This window comes from Equus caballus, chromosome 16 (assembly GCF_041296265.1).
Source record: "Equus caballus isolate H_3958 breed thoroughbred chromosome 16, TB-T2T, whole genome shotgun sequence".
In the NCBI taxonomy this organism is placed as follows: Eukaryota; Metazoa; Chordata; class Mammalia; order Perissodactyla; family Equidae; genus Equus; species Equus caballus.
The window spans coordinates 25,672,356-25,696,782 of NC_091699.1; the positions used below are offsets into that span (position 1 = coordinate 25,672,356).

A 24,427-nucleotide genomic window follows, 5' to 3' on the forward strand; every position below is an offset into this window, starting at 1 on the left:
ACTTCAGCCAGGTGATGAAAATCAGCATCAGTAGTCATAAATCATTTTGATAGAGTTGTAACTTTGATATGATATGGTGAAAATGGCACTTTACCTCTTTGTTCTTCTTCTCCAATGCCCATAACTTCAGTCTAATTATGAGAAAAAAATTAGACGAATTTCAACACAGGGCCATCCTACAATAAAACTGACCACCCCTCCTCAAAATTGTCAAAGTCATTGAAAAACAGGGAAAGTCTGAGAAACTGCTACAGCCAACAAGAGCCTGAGGAAATGAGAATAGTCAATGTAATGTGGGACTTTAGATGGAGTCTTGGGATAAAAAAAGGCATTAGGTAAAACCAAGGAACTTCGAATAAAGTATGGATCTTAATTAATAGCATATACATGTTGGTTCATTAATCATTAACAAATGTACCATATTAGTGTAAGATGTTAATAATAGGGGAAACTGTGTGTGGGGGGTTATATGGGATTTTGCTGTACTATCTGCTCAATATTTCTGTTATAAAACTGTTATAAAAAAGTCTATTAATAAAAAAAGGTCTTGGTGACAGGAGAGAAAAGGAAGCAAGAATCTCCAATTTCTCAGAGATACACAGGACCCTTAAATAATAGCCTAAAATTAGCTCTACCAAAGGAATTGACAGCGACCCTCACTGATCTCGATTTAACAAAGGGCAGCCTAGGGAGAAGATAATCAGTGAAGCTTGCAGAGTGAGTATCCTTGAATCTTCCTTCATTGAAAGTTTGCAAGGAAAGAGCAGATCCCAAGAAAACTGTGTGATCATGTGCTTTTACATCAATCTTATTTTCAGTAGCCTGAAAGCTCCCTAGGCCCTTTATATAATCATCTTTATTTCCCCAGGGCCTAGTCTGGTGTCTGTCACTAGGAGAATTTCTTCTGACTGACTGACTAAATAAATGAAAGAATGGAGAAATTAATGAGTGAACGAACAAGATACTCAATGCATATTTGCTGAATGAATAAACACTGGTGCTCAATTTGCCAGATGAGTGAGGGGAAGTCAATAATCCTTATAAAGATTAAACACAAAATTTTCAAATAGTAAGTCCATTATTCTGAGCACGTCTTTGAGGATAGTGTTAGCCCAAAAGTATACTGCAGAGATCTCCTCTCATCCCTCTGTGTGTTCCTTTATACATCCTCAGCAAAAGCAGCAATGTTGAATGAAACTGTTACTATTTATTGATTGCCTGTTATGGGCCAGGAAGTCTGGGAGGTAAGTAGGTCAATTTAACGGTATTTTCAATCCTTACAACAATTCTCTCTCTCTCTCTCCTCCCCATCTATCGAATTTTTGCCTTTGTTATTCAGATAAGATAACTGACCATAGTTGCCCGTCTATTGACAGCGGAATTTAGGATTTAAACTCTAATCTCTTTGAATTCCCCAAGTCTATACTCTTTCTAGAACATAATATTGAAATGTTAGTGAATCCACTAATAAATCATTCAGTCCTAGGGTGAGTGCATGTGTATGTATGTGTTTGTGGAGGGTTAATGTCTTTCAATTTCTCAAAGATTGGCTAGAAGATTTGTCAGCTCTCAGATTTGCATGCATGGTCCACAGAGTGGGGTATTCTACAGAGTTTACCATAATCACTTTATACCAGGTCATATAATATTACGATGAAATGCAAAGTGATTAGCAAGAAACTAAAGCTTAGGTTTCAGTATACATTCGGGGGCAAATGGGACAAATTGTGCATAAGAAATATTCTACTCTCTATCCGTTCAATTTAATAAGGAAAGAAAAATGCCAAACTACTTATTAGACATTCAAATAGGAAATTATTAAACGCTTCTCTGATTTTTAAAAATTAATTGCTAAAGACCTAAAAAATCTGAATGCACTTAGTTTGGTTTAACAATACCCTTGTTTTCCTGAGTGACCTGAGCAACCTTTCTGTGGTATATGTGCAGTGATGCCCACATGTGTAAGAAGAAAGGCAAACGTCAAATCGCTGCTCTGTCCTCAGAAAGTTCTGAAATATCTAGAATTGTCTCCATGAGACTTCAAATGTATTGCTTGACAATAGCCGTGCTGCGTATCTTTTCCTTCATAAATTAGAAAAAAAAAATAAGATACACATGTATCCATAAATATATTCCTCTGTGTGAAGGCTCCAGACCACATAGGAACATTCAGTGCCCCTACTAATTGTATTTACATTCCGGAGCACTGACAGCAGAGTTAACAAATTGAGAAGAAAAAAAAAGCAAGGAAAATGTGTTCAGTTGTTTGCAAGAGCAGTGGAAGAGTTATAAGGGATATCAGTTTAATTTCTTCACTAAGAGTACAGGACTATATTTTCTCAAAAGAGGACACATAGATCATGAGTCAATCATACTGCATTTGCATAGAACCTTTACACCGAGTTTCTCAGGGCACTTCACAATACAATTAATTTGCAGCTTAGATAATTAAGAGTCTGCCATGTTACACAAATGAGACAAAGCTGAGAGTTGAACGCTGCGATCATGTCAGCTCTGAAACCCCAACATAGAAAGGGAGTCACATATCCCAAAAGTCACAGCAATTAAAGTCCAAGCAGGTATCTGAAGTTGTGTCTTAATTATTCTGTGCTCACATGAGCCAACGGTGGTTTAAGATGGTCAGATTCTACGAATAGCACTGGAGCCAGCCTTCCCTAGGCCTCACTCAATATACTTCCCAACTGCATGACTGTAGCATCCTCCTAGGTTGGTTGCTGTGACTAAAACTATGTCCTCTGCGCTCTCCCTGATCATGTAGCCTAGATTTTTATAAATGGTAGATATTGCCATCATCACGTACAAACCAGTGGGGTGTACGCTACTCAATGGCCCTGATTGATTTTTGGAAACACTTATTTCTTCTCATTAAAAAACAGCTTGAATTTTAAAAAGGTTATCTTTTGAAATTTTTTATTTCTAATATAGAAAATTAAAACTTACTTATTGCTGCAATACTAGTAATTACAGAGAATCTAAATGAGAAATATATCCATAATTCCATTCCCCAGATAAAATCTTTTTAACATTTTGCTGAAATTTTTCAAGCCATTTTCTAGGAAAACACTTACAGAATTGAGGGATAACTGCATCTGTATGTGGGGAATTAATTCATATATTAAAAAAGATAATTTGATGTAAATATCAAATGGCTATAAGCAGGAGTTTTGAAGTTAGAATTAATGAGTTTGAGATTTGAATTCCACATTTGCAACTTATGTTGATCAAGTCACTCAATTTTTCTAAACTTCATTGTATTTGCCTTCAAAATTAGTATTAAAAACAATACCTGGCTTCTAGCCATGCTGGAGCAACTGAGATTGCATTTATTCTCCTGCTGGAAACAATTAGAAACTGTACAAATATGTGGGAAACAAACTTGATCCCAGAAATGTAACAACGAGCAGCACAAAGCTGTGATCCCTGAAGGAGAGCACATACATGAAGTAAGCCTTTGGTATCCCTGGTTTTCTGTCTACACACGCTTTCCAGATCAGAGAATAGGGAAGGAGAACATAAATAGGACACGACTGTTTATGGCACTGGGTTGAGGAGACACAGAAAACTGAAGTGGCTGGGATTGCGGACCCAAGCATCAGAGAGGATGGGACTACAAAGAGAAAGTGCTCCAGAAATCCGCATAAGAGTGTCACCTGAGGCTGGGCGAAGAACAGCTTTCAGAGCTCACACGGGGTTGGAAGACATTAGAGTTCCAGCAAGCTAGACAAGAGAGATCTAGTGAACATTTGGGGCATTCAGTAAGAGGATGCATCTTAGTAGTAAACAAGCCTTAGACTGAAGTCCACTTAATATCTACTCTAAGGAAACTTAATAATAAGCCACAGAAAGACCAAGCAGATTCACAGTAACTTAACTCCTATCAATAAAACCCAATGCTTTAAATAAGTACACCATGATCCAGTGTTCAACAGCATAACATTTATTGTGTCTACAATTCAATTTAAAATTACTAGATAACCTAAAAAGCATAAGAATGAGAATTATCACTAGGAGAAAGAGCAGTCAATTGAAACAGATCCATAAATTATAGAGCTGATAGAATTAGCAAATAAGGACTTTCATATCATCAATAGGGCTCCTGTATAATACCAGGGGATTACAGCTGAAAGAACTGCAGACCTCAGACTCTAATTCAGACAGAGTCTCTAGGGAGGCCCAAAGACTACAGGGGAGACAAAAACAAAGACAATAGAGAAAATTTTAGCCTCTGACACCACAGTCACAGCAAACAGTAAACACAGCCTTAACTCCTAGCCAGATAAACATAAAACCTCATGCTAAAATCTAGTTATCTATTTCTTTTACCTGATACATCATGTCTAAGTTTCAACAAAAAAATACAGGGCATGTATTATCATACTGGGAATTTAAAATTGCTATGATTAATATGCTAAGGGCTAGTGGAAAAAGTAGACAACATACAGGAACAAATAATTAATGAAAGCACAGAAAAAGGAATTTCTTTTTTTTTTTTTTTTTGAGGCAGATTAGCCCTGAGCTAACTACTGCCAATCCTCCTGTTTTTGCTGAGGAAGACTGGCCCGGAGATAACATCCATGCCCATCTTCCTCTACTTTACACCTTGGGATGCCTACCACAGCATGGCTTTTTGCTAAGCGATGCCATGCCTGCACCTGGGATCCAAACCGGAGAACCCTGGGCCTCCAAGAAGCAGAACGTGCAAACTTAACTGCTGCGCCACCGGGCCAGCGCCAGGAATTTCTAAGAAAGGAAGCACTAGAAATAAAAACCTTGTAGTACAAATCAGAATGCCTTTACGGGCTCACCAGTGGAGTGAACGTGGTTGAGGAAAGAATAAGTGAGCTAGAAGAAATATCATCAGAAACTTCCCAACTAAAATGAAAAGAGAAAAACAATGGAAACAAAAAACAAAAAAGTACAGAATGTCCAAGAACTGGGGGCAATTACATTTGGTGCAACAACTAGTCTAATGGTAATACCAGAAGAAGAACAAAGAGACAAATGAACAGAGGAAATATTTGAAGTACTAATGGCTGGGAATTTTCCAAAATTAATGAAAGCTACCAAACCATAGACCTTGGAAGCTCAGAGAACACCAAGCAACATACATAGGACCATAGTCTACACATTCAAGAGAAGGAATATTCCCACGGATAAAGGAGGATATTTCTTAATTACACAAATATGTATGTGTTACATTCCACAAACGTTTAATGACAGTATTTCAGCAACTGTCTTAGGCCCTAAAAATGAAAAACTTAATAGAAATAAGATGTGGCATTTACCCATCTATTTTTTTCTCTTTTCTCCCTCCCATCCACCTATTCACCTATTGATTTCCTCCCTTCCTCCCTTTCCCTTATTTATCAAAATAAATAAACCCTGGCTCAATGAAGGTAGAGTTTATAACATAAGTAGTAGTTGGTAGTTGTTTAGCAAAAGAGTTCAGAAACATTATTAAGAGGAAAAAGAACTTCGATCTCATTCCTCCCTGAATCAATGAGCTTTTCTCATGCATTTATTGAACATCTTTAAAAACAGCGCAGTTCTTTGGAAAGTGAACAAGGAGATTTAAATGGATTTGTACAAAACACTCTCCATATTTGGAAAAAAATAAATGAACTCAAATGAGGCACAGCAATATATTTCTGAAGAGACGTCAGAGAACGTGATTTATAATTATCATTCAATAAGGTTGATAAAAACACTTGGCAATAAACCTACAAGAATAGACTTATAATTTAAAAAGCAAGAAGTTTGATATTGTTATTTTCAGATTGTTAATTATGCCTATCACATAATTAATTTTCTAGGGAGTGTGTTATTTTTTATGTTTGTTAATTTTGCAAATTTAGAAGATTCAGTATAGTATTTGGTAATGTCAAATTTCATACTGGACTAAAAAGCTAAAAGTTTTCAGTATGTTTACAATGTTTCCACTACAATGCAATTTGTTTACTGGAGGCTATTGGTAAGTGTATATGAAAACTCTTTTTGCAAGTAGCTCATGTTTGTATAATATTTTCCAAAGTATACAAAGCATTTTCACAGACATTTTGCTCATTTGAAGAAATAGGAAATGTGTCTACATTCTAGTGACACAAAATATATGTTTCTTATACATGGCATTTTAACACTATCACTTCGGCCCAGTGGATGCTTTGGACTTTCCATTTTAACCCCAAGGAATTTCAATTTCATATTAATAACTTACGAAACATAATCTCAACATTGATTAATTTTGTCAGATAAAATGTTGTGAATATAACCCCTTAAACCAATTATTCCCTTGACAATTTTCTATGAAGTGAAGTTAAGTAATTCTCATCATTTTCCCATTCTGCTTTAATTTTATTTCGTGTGCAACAGTTCTCTTACGTATAAACTTAACAATGAACGTATAATTTATTAATCACTTTTTTTGTACATACACATCAGATCTGCCATTTCGAGAGGGTTTTTTATACTATTATTTTTCCAACTCGAATTTTCCTGGGTCAAATATTGCTAATCCAAATTTTATGAAGAAGTTTAGGTACCCCTACACATTTTTAAGATAAATTTTACTATATGTAGTTTTATGGTTGTCAGTTTTTAATGAACCGATTGTTTCCATCACCATGAGTTTAATGAAAAATGAGAGTTTTACTTATTTCTAAATTCTCCATTTAAGAATGCTCAACAATTTACCTCATATATTCTAAGGCTTCACTTGTCCTGTTAGGATTGTTAATCCACTTCCTCTGTATACTTCCAATGAATTCTTACAGCCTGTACCCATGACCAAATCAAAATAGTGAAGTCAAACGGTCAACTCTAATCGGATGGTCGAAATTTCCTCACTCTGCCTTTTTCCTTTCTTCTACCCCTAGCAAACTGGGCTGGAAAGGGATATTTGGCAATATTATGGTTGGCATAAATATGCCCCCTAACATGCAGGCTAAGTTATTACTTATCACCCATCTATTGTTTGTTTTTTTAGCTGAGGAAGATTTGCCTTGAGCTAACACCTGTTGCCAATCTTTCTCTTTTTGTATGTGAGCCTCCGCAATAGAATGTCCACCGACAGACGAGTGGTGTAGGTCCACACCTGGGAACCGAACCTAGGCTGAGGAAGCAGAATGTGCTGAACTTAACATCAGGCCACCAGGGCTGGCCCATACCCATCTGTTTTAACGCATGGTGTGTGTGTGTGTGTGTGTGTGTGTGTGTGTGTGTGTGTATCTATGTGGAGAGGGGCAGAGAGAGAGAGAGAGAGAGAGAAGGGAATGTAGCAAAGATTTATAGTTGGTCGGTTCAGGTGAAGGGTATATGATTGACATGATTGTCCAGATATTATTCTCTCAATGTTTCTGTAGGTTTGAATTTTTTAGAAATAAAATGTTGAAATAAATGATTAAGACATCTGGTCTGTGAGCAATTCAGAGCCTAAATTGATCAACAAATTTTTCTCCTTGTCTGCTCCTCTTTTCTGCTCCAGAACTGACCCTGTTTGCTGCTTTCTGTCTTATACTGTCATCAGTATGGAGGCCAAGAGAAAAGAAATGGGCTGTGGAGATTGGAGAATTTAGACTCGGGGATGACTTTTTCTAATTTGGCCGTCCCCACTAACTCAAACACTGGTTATACAAAAAGAGAATGGAATCTGCACTTTGGGTTCAGAATAATTCAATGAACATTTCCTGCCTAAATGCCAAGCCTACAGCTAAATGTTTTTCAAACCTGTTATCCACTCTAATCTTCAAAACAAACATGAAAGGCAGGTATCACTATAACTTCTTCCATGAGAAGATGGAAATTCACAGAGTTTAAGAAGCTTGTTTGCTAATGGTCAGACCACACTGGAGAAAATTAGGAAGTGAATCCACCTCCACTGACTTCAAGAGTGGTTATTTTAACCCCTCACTTAAAAGTTTCTAAGGTCAGAGCTTAAAATCAGGTGGGACTAGGTTTGAATTGCCCTCGCCTTCTTAACGGAGGCATGAAATCAAACAGGTTACTTATCCAATCCGAGCCTCAGTTTTCTCATATATAATAAAAATACGATGTACCCTGCACAATTATAAAGATTATATATATATATATCTCATATAAATTTTTAATTATAAATGCTTAACAAATGAAATTTATTTATGTGAAGTTCTGGAGAACTAGCCTGAGTAATTTTCAAAGTTATTACATGAGTGACTTTTTAAATTACAAGAATTCATGTTTCCTGATGCCAAATATGATAGATGCTGTCTTTCATTGGTCTTCTTTTTAAATAAATCATCTAATTCTCAAAGTATTTTGCTGAAAAAATTTTATGTCTTTTTGTAAACTTAAATTTCTTAGAGAGCTTGAAAATGTGAGAATTAATATATCTTAAAAGGCAGGCAAACAAATAAAAACCGTGACATAAAGTTCCTGTTTGTCACTTTCTTTAGAATAATTTAATCGATCAATAATTAACAAATGGGACCAGTACTGTATGAAAATATTGTGACTTAAAAAGGAAAAATAAACAACCTGAGATCTACAACATATCGTATATAGGAAGGAACCTAAGAGAATTAGTAACCAGCATTATTTGGATTCCTTGGTATATTTACTTAATAACAAGATGGAGAATTTTAAGGATGTTTTCCGTAGTTTGGAATCTAAGTCACTATTTCTAACTGTGATGACTATGTTAGGAACAGGTCTGGATTTAGAAGTAAGCCCTCAAAGCAGATAGTGAGATTCAAGTCTCTTATGATTCAAAGTATGTTCTACAGACAGGAAGAATCATGATTACCTGGGAGCTTGTTAGAAACAGAGAAACCAGACCTCACCCCAGACCTACAGAATCTCGATTTAACCATGTCCCTAGGAATTTATACGTGCACTAATGTTTACAAATGGTAGATCTAGTCTATCTTTCTATTATCTATCTATCTATCTGTCTATCTATCTATCTACCTACCTACCTATCTATCTATCTACCTATCTATATATCTCTCTCTTTGTTATTTGGGTACTGGTATTTAGAGGCATAAAAATGAGGTTTGAATATCACCAAAAGGAAAAGAGATGTCTGGATAGTCTACGCAAAAATACAGATGTTTAACTGGCTTAAAAACATTCCAAACCTGTCACTGATAAACACTTATCTGAGTAAAACAAAATGCCTCCACTACCAGGACAGGTTTGGCTCAATTCTAATTATCCACTCTACACAATGGCCTTTAATTAGTCTTATTTGGGGAACTAGCAGTGCAGGTTTTTCATTTACAAGAATTGCTGATTATGAAGCAAGGAGACACTCCAGGCAATATATTTCTGGATGTAGGACGAGATGGAATGAAGTACATGTCAAAGGTTTAGTGACTTGCCCACCATCTTATACAAGTGCAATTGTTCTTTTGCAATGTCCTGCTTAAATGAGTCTCATTATGCTCCAATGAGGAGATATCAGCACATTTAGGGGAGAATTGCAGCCCCAATCATTTCCTGAGTATTAGGCATGTTTGTTTAAATTCCAATCAGAAAGTTCCATTTATTCCTAGCATTTGAAATCTATTTGGTACTTTATCTTAGAGCAATATTTGAACAACAAAAAAACAATTTTTTAATTTAGAACAACCCAGAAAAAGAATATCTTACTTTCCAAGGGCAAAGCATTCCAGTTTTACCGATGAACCCTTTGCAGCTTGTATAGTTTCAGGAAAACGCACTTCAATCTTTGGTTCATATTCCCCCATCACACCTGTTAAATAGCAAAAGGACTGGCAGCATTTCTGGAGAATAGAAGTTTTCTATGAAGCAAATGCTTCATTAACCAAAATCTGATTATTTTGTCTTTCTATTAGCAATATTTTTCTATACTTTAATGAGTGACAGAGGGCGAGAAAACTTCATGATGCTATTTAAGGAATTAGTTCATTCCCCTCACCCCTAAAAAAGAAATATCTAAGATATATCAAATTATCAGAATAGAAGAATCCCAAATTTCCCTTATTCCACACCAGAATCTTCAGAAGAATTAATTTTTCTGATTAAGAATTGAATACACCTAGATTCTTGAATACTTCTGAGTTATCGAGGTAGTTCCTTCTCTAGAGATATCCAGATCTGTCACCACTTCGTGGAACTCATGTGGCCAGACCTGTTCAAGAATAAGGAATTTTTCAGTTGACAGTGTGAGAGCTCTAATGCAGCACCTCTTAATCCAAAGTATGAGTATTTCTGCAACAAAACCTATGAAGTGATCACACTAGCTGGGATAAATAAAGTCATAAATATTCTTACATCAGTTCCTCAAGGTTTTACTGCTAAATGCGTTTGCTACACACTTAGAAAAAACATTTCTGTTTTTGTCATTTTAAAATTTCCAATAAGGAATTGTGGATATAGGCTAAGACACAAATAAGACAGTAGTCTAATGTGTTGTAAATATGCTATTTACCAGAGCAGTTGTAATAAACAGAAATATATCTCTAGGCTAGCCCATTAACTTAATTAATTTAGTCAATGACAAATTGAGGTTCTTTAAAATTTTTGATCATTTGTTACTTATATACTAAACACCAGAATAGTATATTCCTAAAATAAATGGTTTATTGGTGGCCAGTATAATTGCACAGAAGATGAAATTTACAAAATATATATATAAAATAAAAATGCCTCATTTTTAAGACCTTGATCATTCCAAACATTCAAAGAGATTATGGTTGAGGAGGTAGAGAGCACTACTTCACTCAACTAAATAAGCAAGTTTTCTATTTTCTATTTTCTTGACACCTGATGTGTCTTCTTGACTGACTACTTTTAGAAGAGGTTCAATTTTTTAAAATCTTATATATAATGCTTCTGGTCTATTTTTACCTTAAGTGTTTCAAAGGGAATAGAGGGGATGGAAGAATGAAGAAATTAGGAAGGAGAGACGTGAAACTAAGAATAGACAGAAAAAAATGGAAAAATGTGGTAGAATCTCTCTACATATTATTGGCTAAGAGCTTTTCCAGTCCTGAACAAATTGCTCACTAAAGAGAAGAAATTGGACTTATAAATAAATCTAGTGGTTGCTGAATTTTGAATTAAGACCATGCAAATATATTTGGACGGTTAGTGATTATAAAAGCTCTGTCATAAGAACACCCTGTATAGAGCTAGTTCCATAATTCTGTTTGAAATTATTAGCATTATATTCTTGCTTTTCTTAAACTTCCCAAAGAGGAGAAACACTCTATGAGGTATCAAATTTCCATTCCAGAGTCTGATCATAAAATGCATCAACAGATGCATTTCACATTTCCCACTGTGAATATTTAATTAAAAAACCACCTAGAGAATTTTTCTACTTCGATGACTTTCTTAGATTTTCTAGCTCTCTAATTGTGGTACCAGCTATGACTTGACTAAGCTACAAAACTCGTCAGAGCCCAATCTGAATTGTGTTCCCTGGAAGAATGTAATTAGCATGAATCTTGTGTTTCATTCCTCTTTGGAATGCTCATAATTAATGTTGGCTTGCTTTGCTTTCCTTCAAAGTGAGTTTTTTCCCCCTTTTTCCAGCCAGGTAAATAAAGGGTGAATGAAAAAAATAATTATGGAAAAGAAAGAGGCATCTTGTGTTCATTGAAAACACATTAATTCAGTTAAGAAGTTTGGCAGCACCCACACGTGCACACACAGGCCTACTCTCCCAAATGAACACCTTTTCAAACAAAATACTCCTTAGGCAAAGCAAAGATGATCTTCTCCAACGCCAGAGAAGAGATGGCACAGTATACGCAGAATCATGTATACTGTACCATGTGGGTGAATTGTAGAATTTTCTATTATATTTCTGATAATACCTGATTTTCTCCATATTTGTGAGTTGAACCTCAATTCATAGATAATGTGGCTCCATTGACACAGAGGGAAGTGGAAAGCTCTACAGATCTCCCCAGACTTCAAGAGCCAGGAACAAATATATTCCCAAGATGACTCATCGTCTTACCATCAGTGCGCTGCACTAATGGAGTGGGTGGTCCTTGAACGCTTTTCTGGGCTTCCTTGTTTGTTATGAAGCAAGTGTAGTTGCCCACATCTGATGGCTCCACTTTGGCAATATACAAATTTCCTGTCTCTTGTGACACAAACCGCCTGTTGTCCTCTTGGACATATAAGGGGTTATCATTGAAGGTCCATGCATAAGATAAATCTGGAAAACAGAAAAAAATAAGTACTATCCTTACTGTATTCATTCTTATCTGAAACTTCTTTGCCCTACTTCTCTATAATTAGAATAAAATTGTGCCCTGTTTGTCCACTTTATGCCTGTAGTCCTGATGTAATTGTAATATTCCTTATATTCAAATATATACCAAATTTGATGATAAATTATATGGTCACCCTGCCCATTACTGGCTTTGTGCGATTAAGAATGTGATGATGAGATGTCAAGAGAATAAGCAGATAAACTTAGTAAGGAAAGCTATAAGATATATAAAATATTACAGGCTCAAAGTGCACACTGAATTTCTCCAGTAATATGTTAAAGCAATGTTTCTCAATGTACAGTCAGAAGGATGCTTTCATTAAACACACTTAGGGGCACTTGTTAAAAGTTTTAACTTGAAGATGTAAGTTCAATAACTCTACCATCAGTCTTGGATTTCATTTATTCAATCATTACATGATTTATGAGCACCTATTCTGTGACTGTTTTCAGGCTTAGAATACAACCAAGCAAAATCTATGCCTCATACAGCTTGCACCAGTTACCACTAATTACCACTAGGGTGGATAATCACAATGTGGGATGATATGTGCTTTGACAGAGGCATCATGAAGAGCCCAGAGAAAGAGTCCAGAATGATCTGTAGTCAGAAAAGTCTTCTGAGAAGAATAATTCCATGTTGAAACTAGAAGGATGAATGAGAGCTATCCAAACAACAGATGAGCAGACAAACATGGCTCAGAGAGCAGAGCACAAACAAAAACTTGAAGATAAAAGAGAACACATCAGTTTTTCTGAACATCAATCAATCTCTAGAAATCTCATAGATAAACATGAATATGAATGTATAGATACACATAATTGAGATATAATGAACATACTATAAAATGTACAGATCTTAAGTGTTCTGTTCAATTAGTTGTAACAATTATAAAAGCTATGTAACCACATACCCCCTAAAACACATGGAACATTTCTATTTCCTCAGAAATTTTATGTCCCTTTCTGGTTAGTCTCTCCCAATGTAACCACTACGCGATTTCTATCATCATAGATTATTTCTGCCAGTATTTGGATTTCATAAAAATGAAATCAAACAGAATTGTACTGTTTTGTATCTGATTTCTTTTGTTGAACATATTTTTGATATTCACCTATATTGTTTTGACTATTAGTACTGCTTTCCTTTCTATTACTGAGCAGTATTCCATTTTGTGACTATATCACAATTTGTTAAGTCACTTTCTTGTTGATGAGCTTTGGACTGTTACATATCATTGATTGTTTCCAGCTTAGCACCATTATGTATTAGGCTGAAGTTAACCTTTTTTCATAAGACTATCTATGGATATTTTCATTTTTCTTGGATAAACTTCTAGGAGTGAGCTATGAAGTAGATATAGGTTTAACTTTATAAGAAGCTACAAAAGAATTTTCCAAAGTGGTTGTACCAGTTGACATCTCTACCAGCAATGTATGAGAATTCCAGTTATTCGACATCTTTACAAAAATTATGTGTTGGCAAGTTTATTTTTTTTGGTGAGGAAGATTCACCCTGAGCTAATATCTTTTGCCAATCTTCTGCCACCTTCTTTTTTGTTTTTCGCTTGAGGAAGATTGGCCCTGAGCTAACATCTGTGCCAATCTTCCTCTATTTTGTATGCAGGACAAGCGGAGTAAGTCCACACCCAGGATCCAAACCAGTGAATCTCGGCTGCTGAAGTGGAGCGCCTGGAACTTTAATCACTCAGCAATAGGGTCGACCCCATGTGTTGCCAATTTTTGATTTTAGCCAGAAATCTTTGAACAAAGTAAAATATTTTCATGGATTAAGGTTTTGTAAGAGTGGTACTATCTGAAGGCTAAGAAGTAATATGTATCATGGAAACTAGGTAGAATTGAATTTATATCTAGGGAAGTGGAAGAATATGACTGGTGTAAAAGGTGATGAGGATTTTTAGGCTGGTTAATTTTAAAACTACAGATGAGAAGCAGGCTCCGAGGAGTGGAATTTGCTTGCCCCTTTGTTGGGAAAGATTTACATTTCTAAGGGAAACCTCTATCTGTAAAGATGCCTCCCTCTCTGTGCCAGGAAGAAGGGGGATGGCCTTATCTCTAGAAACTCTTAATGCCAGAGGCAAGAACTTAAGTTGGTTACTGTCTGGCAACCTCATGTAACTGACCCCCCCCCCCCCCACCCCACCAAATCCTCCTTTGTCTTAAGCTGAGGATAAAAATCAAGCGGTGACTTCTGCCATTTACTCAATCCGGTTTGATTCTTATGTAAAAATTTGTGGGACCGCCAAATGGCCGGACCCTACGGGCACTGACACCATTTTAACTTTTTAACATATTCTTTGTCTTGTAAAGAGATAACTCACATGCCTATGCCTTAAATTTAGCCTTACTCTCCACCCAACTTTGCAGCAAAAGCGGCAGCAGAAGCAGCAGCAGCAACAGCAACATGTCGGCAGCAGCTCTGCCTGCCCATGGGTCCTGTCCTCATGCCAGTGGCGGCAGCAGCAGCTCCCCATGCCAGCAGCATCTCTGACTGCCCGTGGGTCCTGTCCCCACGCAGCAGAAGCTCTGACTGCCCATGGGTCCTGTCCCAATGCTATTCTATTCTCTAAATAAAAGAGCACTACTGCCAGATCTTAAGAGTCTAAGAAATCTTTCTTTCAACTCCTCGGCTCACCAACCCCGCATCAAAGTGGATGCCCAAAATATGTGGAACGTATAGGTTCTGGCAGTGGGGAAGAGGAATACACTAGTCAGGTCAAAACATCTTCACCTGTAGATGAACTTGGAAATGATAGCTCACAGGAGAGCAGTGGAAACAACTGGAGACCTCTTGTCCAGGCAGAGGCTCAGGGTGCATTTGTCATCTGCACTTAATTAAAACCTGGTGCAGAAGTAAGACATGGAAAAAAAGCTAATTATTTCTGATGTGTTCTACCAGTCTTTCTCCAGTGGAAGCAGACTACCTGAAACGTTCTTCCCCAGCCATACTGAATTGAAAGTCTCTAAAGTACGAGCAGGTAATAGAGATTGACAGCCATCCTGACCTAAAATCTGATCTATATAGAAAAACCCTTGAGAAACTGGGAGTGTGGGAATGTTGCCATCTTTTTCAGCTCTTTCACCAAGAAAAAAAAAATACAGCACTGACAATACATTTACGGAACCAGATTTTAGAAAGAACAAAAGAAAGGAAGGAAGAAAGAAAGGAAGGAAGGGGAACGAAGAAAAGAGTGACTCTACAAAAATAGACCATTAACTGAAGAGGGGGTAAAGTATGAAATCCTAACAACAATTCAAAATGATTGCAATAAAAATAAATTCATCTATACAGACAGAAGTCTGATATTATTCTCAGGAATGAAGAACATATGAGGGAAAGGTAGGACAAGGAGCAACAGCAACAAAAATGTCACTTATGGAGCTGGCCTGGTGGCATAGAGGTTAAGTTCATGTGCTCTGCTTCAGCGGACCAGGGTTAACAGGTTTGGATCCTGGGTGCAGACCTACACAGTGCTCATCAAGCCATGCTGTGGAGACATCCCACATTCAAAATATAGGAACACAATCTTCCTCAAGCAAAAAAGAGGAAGATTGGCAATAGATGTTAGCTCAGGGCCAATCTTCCTCACAAAAAAGAAAAAAAAGAAGAGCCACTTATGGATGGAATGTAAAAATGCACAAAGTGGTATTAAACCTAGAAAAGTAGTGTTCAGGAAGAAAAAGATTTAGGATATATTGTTATGTGAAAAGCACATTATAAATCAAGATGTTTAGTATGATCAAATAAAAAATTACGTGTGTATGTGACCTTGTGTGTATATGTTTGTGTGTGTGTCTGTTCATACAAATTATTAAATTTAGAAAACTAGGGATATATACAGTGGTTTTCCCAGAGTAAGTAGAAGAAATACAAAAGACTTTTACTCAGTAAACAATGTATTTCTCTTATATTAGAATTTTTAATTACCATCTAATATTTGTGTAAATGGAAAAAAGAAACAACAGGATGAAAATAGTGTCTGTCAGGACAGCTAAACATTAGAGTGAATTACAACTTGTAAAAAATAAGACAGAAAATATTTTTTATTATTTTGAACTGTTCAGATTGGAGTATTGTGTTTTATTCAGAGCACATTAGAATTGCTAAGGAAGCTTGTTAAAATACAGATAGCTAATCCTACTTCTGGCAATTTACTTTCATTATATCTGAGTGAAGTATCATGGAATCTGTGTTTCCAACACCCTAGAAATGACTTACTGGAATATTATGTTCAGAGCACCCCTTACTGATAGGGGAATTAAAAATCCCGAGCATATCAAGAGATAGATAACCAGATGCAGCAAAGGGTAGCCGATAAGTCACAAAAGAAATTCATAAGAATTTAGATTTGACTCGGGGGCTAGGGGAAATTGAGAAGAATAATTGAACTGTCTTCATAGATCAAATTGCTGTCATGTGCCTAAAGGGTTAAATAAAGCCCTCTCCACGGATGTCCAGAAGGCAAAAGTAGGACTTGTGGCTGTGTGTGGGGGGGAGGGTTACAGAAGGTTGTTTGACCTTTATTATAAAGAAAACCAGTCTAAACTTCAGAGCTATAGCAGCAGATGATTTATAAGGTAATGAGCACTCTATCATGAGAGGTGACCAAGCAGAGGAAGGATGAGCATTGCTTGAGATGCTGCAAAAAAGATTTTTGCAATGGGTGCGAGGTTAAATCCATGTTTCTATGAATGGTCTACTCCATCGTCAACATTCCTTTGATCTCCCTAAGAGTCTATGCTTTTAGATCAAGTATGCATAAATGCAATTTGCTTTTTATTTTTGAAAATATGCTTTCACATTCTTGTCCGATTCTCACGGATTGAATCTTCATTTTCTTTTGCAAGAACCTACTGGAGTCTTTTATCATTTCATGGAGTCTCTTGCTTCTAAGTTTCTTTACTGATGTCCTTTGCTACCTTGCTTCTAAGCCTGTTGCTCCGTCTCCATGAAAGAGGTGCTCAAAGGATTTTTGTTTGAAACCAGAGAGCCATCTAGATAGCAAATTTTTCTTCAACATATACAGGAGGAAAAAATGTAGTTCAGATTCCCCTGTTGTTAGTGACTCCTCACCTTTGTGAAATAAAGAGAATTTTGAGCAAATTGCCAGGGCCATGTCTCAGCTTAGGATCCTTATTCAATGCTTATTTGGGGAGAGGAATGAGCTCTAGCTCTCTGAAATCCAACATAACTTAACAGAAATTACAGGTTGCCACTAGAGACCAAGAAATCTTTGTATTCTTCACCTTATAATCTTGGGACCTGAGACTGTAATTTCCATCTCTCCCTTGGTGAACTCATTTTTACCTTAGCTGCTAAAACTTTCTGATCTGTTCCTACATGTGGCGTATCCTTCTTTAATAGTGGAACATTTCGAAGCTGTTGGAAGAATGTGGTCCAAAAATGGGGAAGGTTACATAAAGAATAATAAAAATTTAAAGAGCACTTTCATTTCATACCTGTTTCATCACCCCAACAATTGTTTTACGAGGCTAATTGGCTATTGATGACATGCCCATTATATAGAAGAAGGTACTGGAGCTAGAAATATAAAGGTAATTTCCCCAAGTCATATTGCTAACATGTGGAAGGGGTAGGACTTGAACCTAGATCCTTAGGATGCCATATCCTTTGTTCTTTCTCTGATACCACCTGTCTTCTTTTCTGTGTATCTACAACTGATCCTCTTTTTCTGCGCTCTCAATGCATCTCAATATGCTCTCTTTGGCTTCCTTCCAAACCCCAAGCTCTCTGTATATCCAAGCCTGCATACATCTAGGACGATTGTTCCTCACCACCCACTCCCTCCTCCATCAACACTGCCTGTCCTGTGTTCAATTTCCTTAGATTCTTGTAGAATGAAGATTAATCTGTCATTCAAAATTACTCCAACATGCTTATAGCTAATATTAGCAGAGAATAGAACACATGTATAAAATCTCTAAAAAGTAATTCTCTCCAGAGCAGAGATCTTAAAATGTCAGTTTGCAATGAGAATCACCTGGAGGACTTAGTAAAACACACACTGCTGGGCCCCACCCTCCGAGTTTCTCATTCAGCAGGTCTGGGAAGGAGCTAGAGTTTACTTTGCTAACAAGTTCCCAGGTGATGCTGATGCTCCCACAGCTCCACTTTGAAAATTACTGATACCAATGATAAAACTCATTTTCCTCTGCACAATGCTAGGAAGGGAAACAGCCTCGATTTTGACAGAATGTTGGCGAACTTGTCTATTTATTTGCCTTTGGGTGACGGGTGGGAGCCTGGAGAAGAGGATGTTCCTCAGTTCATAGATTCACAGAATGTCTGCGATGGAAGGGATCTGAGAGATCTTCCAGCCCATCCTCATTTTACTGGTGAAAGAGCAGAGCAGAAGATTGCAGGAGCTCTGCAAGGAGAATCCAGCTGCCCTTTTGCGTCCCCTCTGTGAATTGGTGATGTTAAGCTGTGGGCTCTCCTGTCACTGTATTTTTCGTCTGTCCCTGCTTATTTCTCTTCATGGCTGCCTCTTCCCATTCATCCAAACAGCCAGCCTGCAGTGGGGGCTTTTATCTATTTTGTTCCATCATCAGCTACTGCCGTGCTTAATTTGCATATTTTTTAATGGGGAAAGAAAAAAAAATACCTTGCAAATTGGAAGTTTAAAATCCTTCCCATTTGGCTTTTCTTAATTAAATGTATAATTCATGAGCCACTTAAGTTGAAACCACTGAATTTTTAAATATTTTCTCCGCCATCTATGACATTTATCTGTTATTAATGATTGTGATACATTTTCCCTATGATGATTCAGCAGTAACATGAGAACGGACTGATAATTGGGCCTTCCTGAAGCATTGTCTGTAGTTTCACACTGACACCGTCCTCTACAATTTTATTATTATTAGAAATGGCAGATCTGCAGTAAGCAATTGAAGGTTCTATCTGCTGCTCTCTCAAGCATACAACAAATCCTATTTTCCCCAGAGCATGATTATGTTTTGACATCTTTTACAGCCCTATATCTTGTACTGTGATGTTTAAAATACAAACACAAAAGATATATGCAATTATACCCATTATATGGCATGTTCTTTTATTAGAGGGGAAGTATCTCATGTGAAAGAGACCAATAATGATAAACACTGACACTGACATCTTCCACTGGTTCTGTAGTATGGACCTCAAAATTGGTACCATGTTTCTTGAGATAGGAAATAAATGAGTAGAATACAGAATTTGAAGCTTAGTGCTCAGATTTAGTGGATAAATCCCCCCTTTGGAATATTCCAGAATGAGTGTACTTTACTGCAAACCTTGCTCAGTGCTCCAGGGTTAAATGTGTCTAGATCTTGGGTGGTAAATCATGGTTATGCTAGCTCAGTGGGAAAGACCTAATCCAAGAAAAGCAATTCCTTTTCTGGGTTGAAGTCATCAGTGTTAATGCTGACCAAGTTTATGATGTAACCCAGAAAGCTGCCCTGACACCTTTACAATCACTCCTATTTGAGTTCCCATTTGTTCCACAATTACTGTTTGACCACCTAGATTTTATTAGATCCCTTTTGATTTACACACCTCCTGTCTGGAATCATGGAGATGGCTGCCTTTGTGGCCTACAAACAACCACTATGTAAAGGCCCTCTGAGTTCCTATTATTGCGAGGTTCCAAGGAGCTCTCAGACTGCTTGCGCACTGGCAAACCCTACCTGGAGAAGGAATGAAAACACAGCCAGCTCTGTGTGAACTTCCTGGAAACCTCCTTCTAAGGAAGACTGGGCAAGTCATGGGAGGCGAATATGCCAGGACCAGACTTCCTGTTTTCTTCTCAATTCCCATCCTCCATGGGCAAAACTAACACAGTGAATGTAAGAAGTGTGCTATACCAGTGGTTCTCAACCAAGGGTGATTTTGCCTACTGGGGGATATTTGGCAATGTCTGGAGACATTTCTTGTTCTCTCAACTGGGAGAATAGGTACTGCTGGCATCAAGTGGGTACAGGCCAGAGATGCTGCTAAACATCTTACTAATGCACAGGACAAACCGTATAACAAAGAATTATCTCACCCTAAATTTCAATAGTGCTGATGTTGAGAAACTCTAGGCTATACAACTGGTTACAGGCTGCAACATAATAGTTCTGTTTGATGTGCTGGAAAGTAAGGAAAACATTCTTCCTGGGAGTGAATGAGATTCTGAACGTGGAGAGGATATGTGGAGCATGGGACCTAGAGAAATAAACTCTGGGACTTTGGCCAGCTACATGGAGTGGGAGAGGCATAATCTTTCTAGTTGTAATACTATACACTAATTTTAGGCAAATCAGTCTACCCTCTGGTTGGTGTTTGCATATTCTCCAACAGAGATGAGAACACTTGCCGTCTCCTTGTATATGTTACTGAGCAATTATTAAGTGTCTGTTTATGGGCCAGATTATGCCAGACAAAATTAGGCAGCAGAATAAATGTAGTGGTGTTTAAACAGGATCCCAAATCCAGACACATGATCTTGGCCAAGTTAACACTAACCTCTTTAACACAATTGCTGAGTGTGTAAAATGGAGAAGTTTTCCTTGCAAGTGTTACCTGAGTTGAGGTATACGTAATGCTGAGTTGAGTGCCCAGTGCATAGTAGGCACTCTTTCTATTAGTCAACCATGTGGTGTTAAACACCTCTTTTATATAATAACTTCTAAATTTCGCTCTCCAAACCAGACCTTTCTCTCTAGACATGTAAATCCAGCTGCCTACTCAAAATTTTCGCTCTTATATCTAATAGACATCTGAAAGTAAACATTTCTTAAAACAAATCCCTGATTTCCTCCATCCCCAAATCTGCTCCAGCTTAATTGGCCTCATCTCAATAAACGGTGCTCCATTCTTCCAGTTACTCAGCCCCAAAACCCTGGAGTTATCTTCTACTCCTCTCTGCCTCTTACAGTCTACAACCAATATTTCAGGAAATTATTTCAGCTACACTTTCTAAATATATACTGAAGATTGCTACTTATCCACCTGTCCACTGCTATCATCCTGGTTCAAATCACCACTCTCTCTCGCCTGAATCATTGTCATCACCATTTAACTGCTTATATTCTTGCCCCTTTATGGTCTATTCTCCAGAGAAAAATTCTAAAACTGAAAGTCAGAGAAAGCATGTCACTCTTCTGCTTAATACCATACAATGCCTTCTAATCTCGCTCACAGTAAAATTCAAAGGTTCTAAAATATCTTGACAGTGGTACTTCTATCCTCATCTACTCTTCTATTTGCTTGTTTTTCTTCATCCACACTGGCCTCATTGCTGTTCTCCCAGCATTCCAGACATGGTCCCACCACGGGTCCTTTGCACATGCTGTTCCCTCTCTCTGAACTGCCCTACTCAATGTCTCACTCTCTCACTCCATTAGCTCTCAAATGTCAATGAAGCATTCTTTGACCTCGGAATATACAATAGCAACACTCACCACTCCTTATCCCTTTTATTTTTTTCTCTAGCTTTTATTACCATCTGCCATACTTATATTTGTTTATTGTAAGATTCATGGAACTAAGGACTTTGTTGCTTTGTTCTCCACTATATCCATAAAACTCAGTAAAATAAGTGACAGTAAGGACATAATAAATATTTGTTGAGTTAATACACATAACAAGATTCAATAATGATGGTTATTATCACTATTATTCCACCAGTCATCAATGGTTGTGCCTGTCTGCCTTTTACACATTCAAACAACCCCAGGCTAACATTTTTACTGACAATATGACCTACCTACTAAGACAATACCACTATCGTTTACTCCAGAAACAACAAACAAACTAACTAGGAGCAAGGGGATATGAAAATTTTGCACTTTTTCTCAGTATAATTTTCTTTTTATTCTATAACCCAATTTGAGATTTTGCTGGAAATGATTTTCAATTTAAGTTGAATTGTCAACATTTTTATTGACGTAAATACAAATGCTGGGCTAAAACAACAGTGCTATCTTTCTGCTACAGACACAGATGCTCCAAACTACTGGCATAAATTCAACTGTTCTATCAACCTAGAAGTTGTATGTGAGGAGAGAATGGAACATTTCCTCTAAAACAAATTTTAAACTTATGATTTTTATGAGCTCAGGATTGAGAGTTTTATATCCAGACAATAAAAGGAAAGAATGTGCTTTACTTTGGACATGGTGAAACTATTATTTCATAGTGAAGGTGATTTTAATTATTTTAGACAACATGTATCATTTCCTCACTCTGTCATTTTTAAATAAAATTTCCTGTGAGGCTGGGCTAGCTCACTGCATGTGTGAAGATCTATTGACTGCTCATTTTCAGATTCATCCAATAGCTTTGGCTTCAAGGGTTTTAAGTGCCTTTCTAAAATTTAGAGGAAATTCTACTTTCAGTCCTGTTGCAAATGACTTGTGCAGAATCTTTGTTCAAAGTGATTGCGACTTTTAACAAAAGCTACTGTTGGCCTTGAGGTGAATGAGAACCTATGGTGAAAAACACCTCTCTGCATACAGTTCAAAGTCTACCTAAGGCTCAGTGACCCCTTCCCCAAATGAGTAAGTGAAATAAAGACTGCACCGCCTATTTCTGTCACATAAACCTGTGTGTAGAAGGATGACCTTAGAACCCTCCAGCAACATAGCGGAGAGAAGAAAAGGTTTTTATTTAGCTGACTACCATATTTTGATTCCACCGAGTAGTAAGAGGCCAACTAGAAGAATTATTTTTTTCTAGATTGGTATCCACATTGTGGACAAGAACCATAAGAGGGAATGGAAGAAATTGTTAGAGACTGTTTGGGAGCTGAGGGAAGTCACAGACTTGGTGAGAGACTTTAGGAGAAAGGAAAGTGATGTCTAATAGGGAACGAAGTGTTTCAATCAGATGTACATCGTGGCCTTCTCTGTGTTGTTTCCACAAAACTTTCAGTAAAATTTACATTTCTCTGAAATATTTTGGAGTTACATTTTTCAGGAAGATGGAAACAAAGGCTGAGTCTGGCTCTTGTGGCAGAGATTGTCACATTCATGGAGCTGATTGCCGATTAGGATTGAGGAAGTGAATATACTTCTCCCCTAAGAGCACAGGGAATGCTTTCTGTTTTATTTCCAAATATTGCATTTCTAGGACATAAAGCAGAAAGTGCCAGTTTTGTGTTCTGCATTATTGCCTAGCTTCCTTTTCTGTTTCACTATGGGTACCTTTCCCCCTGGAATAAACTTTATGTGTAAATTCTCCCTTCCTAGAAGAGGAGCACAGCTGCATTGGTGGTTGCCTTAAAAAAAGGGTAGGAAGCATCCATAAGAAGGCCGCTATAGAGTCAGGTCTAATTTGGTCTATTTGGAAGAAAGGACAGCCATACGACAGCACCTGATCAGTTTGGTTTATGCTCATTACTGTATTTCATTGAGTTGTGACGAATCATTTCATGGGAAATCCATCTATACACTTCTATCTTTTGTTTTGGTCCAGGAGCCACTCTTTGCTGGGTAAATTTCCAGGACTCAGTCTAGTTGATAATCTTCATTACTCTCCTGTAGGATTTTAAAATAAAACACCCTGAGATATTATTTGATAGGCCCGCCTTATTAAGAAATGTTTTGCAAGTTTTCTGTGAATACCGTAGAGAGAAAGCATAAAGAACTCAGGATGTTCTGATAATATCAAGTTTAACATGATTTCTCCCTTGTGATTGAACTACTTGTGAGACTTATTGCTGCTGACTGGGTACATACAGAAAGTCAACAGGACCAAATTGTCCAAAAAATGATGTGAAAATTTCAGCCTTCTATTACTATGGAGTCTGTAGTACTTCTCTTTATGACAAGATGTGTTAATATTTATGGTGAATCTCTGCTTTTCATACATCAGATTTAAAAATAACTCAGCCATGCTAATATTTGCTCCATCCTGCCCTGCTAATCCCATCTGCCCCAATTTACGTACTTCTAGGGCATGTCTCTCTGTCTGCCCAGTAGGTGAGCAAATATGGAGCCTTTAGAGTGATGGAAATAGAGGCGGGAAAACATCTTGGAAGGCAAATTGTGACTGACAGAATTCTAAAATGACATCCATTCACCCCTGCCCTCCATCTGAGTGTGTTGGGACTTGTGAATATGGTGAAAGATGGATCACTCCCATAACTAGGTTAGATTAGATGGCGCTGTTGA

The 24,427-nt window shown here is 37.3% G+C and overlaps 1 protein-coding gene across 5 annotated transcripts in view; it reads right to left on the bottom strand.

Moving 5' to 3' along the window:
• Nucleotides 1-24,427, bottom strand: part of CNTN6 (contactin 6) — a 295,621-nt gene that overhangs the window by 97,756 nt on the left and 173,438 nt on the right. For all 5 annotated transcript variants that reach the window (XM_014731452.3, XM_070238578.1, XM_023620065.2 and 2 more), the window contains 2 exons: nt 11,987-12,190; nt 9,646-9,748 (listed from right to left, as the gene is read on the bottom strand). In XM_014731452.3, the coding sequence (XP_014586938.2) occupies nt 9,646-9,748; nt 11,987-12,190 (307 nt within the window). The remainder of the gene's footprint in view (nt 1-9,645; nt 9,749-11,986; nt 12,191-24,427) is intronic.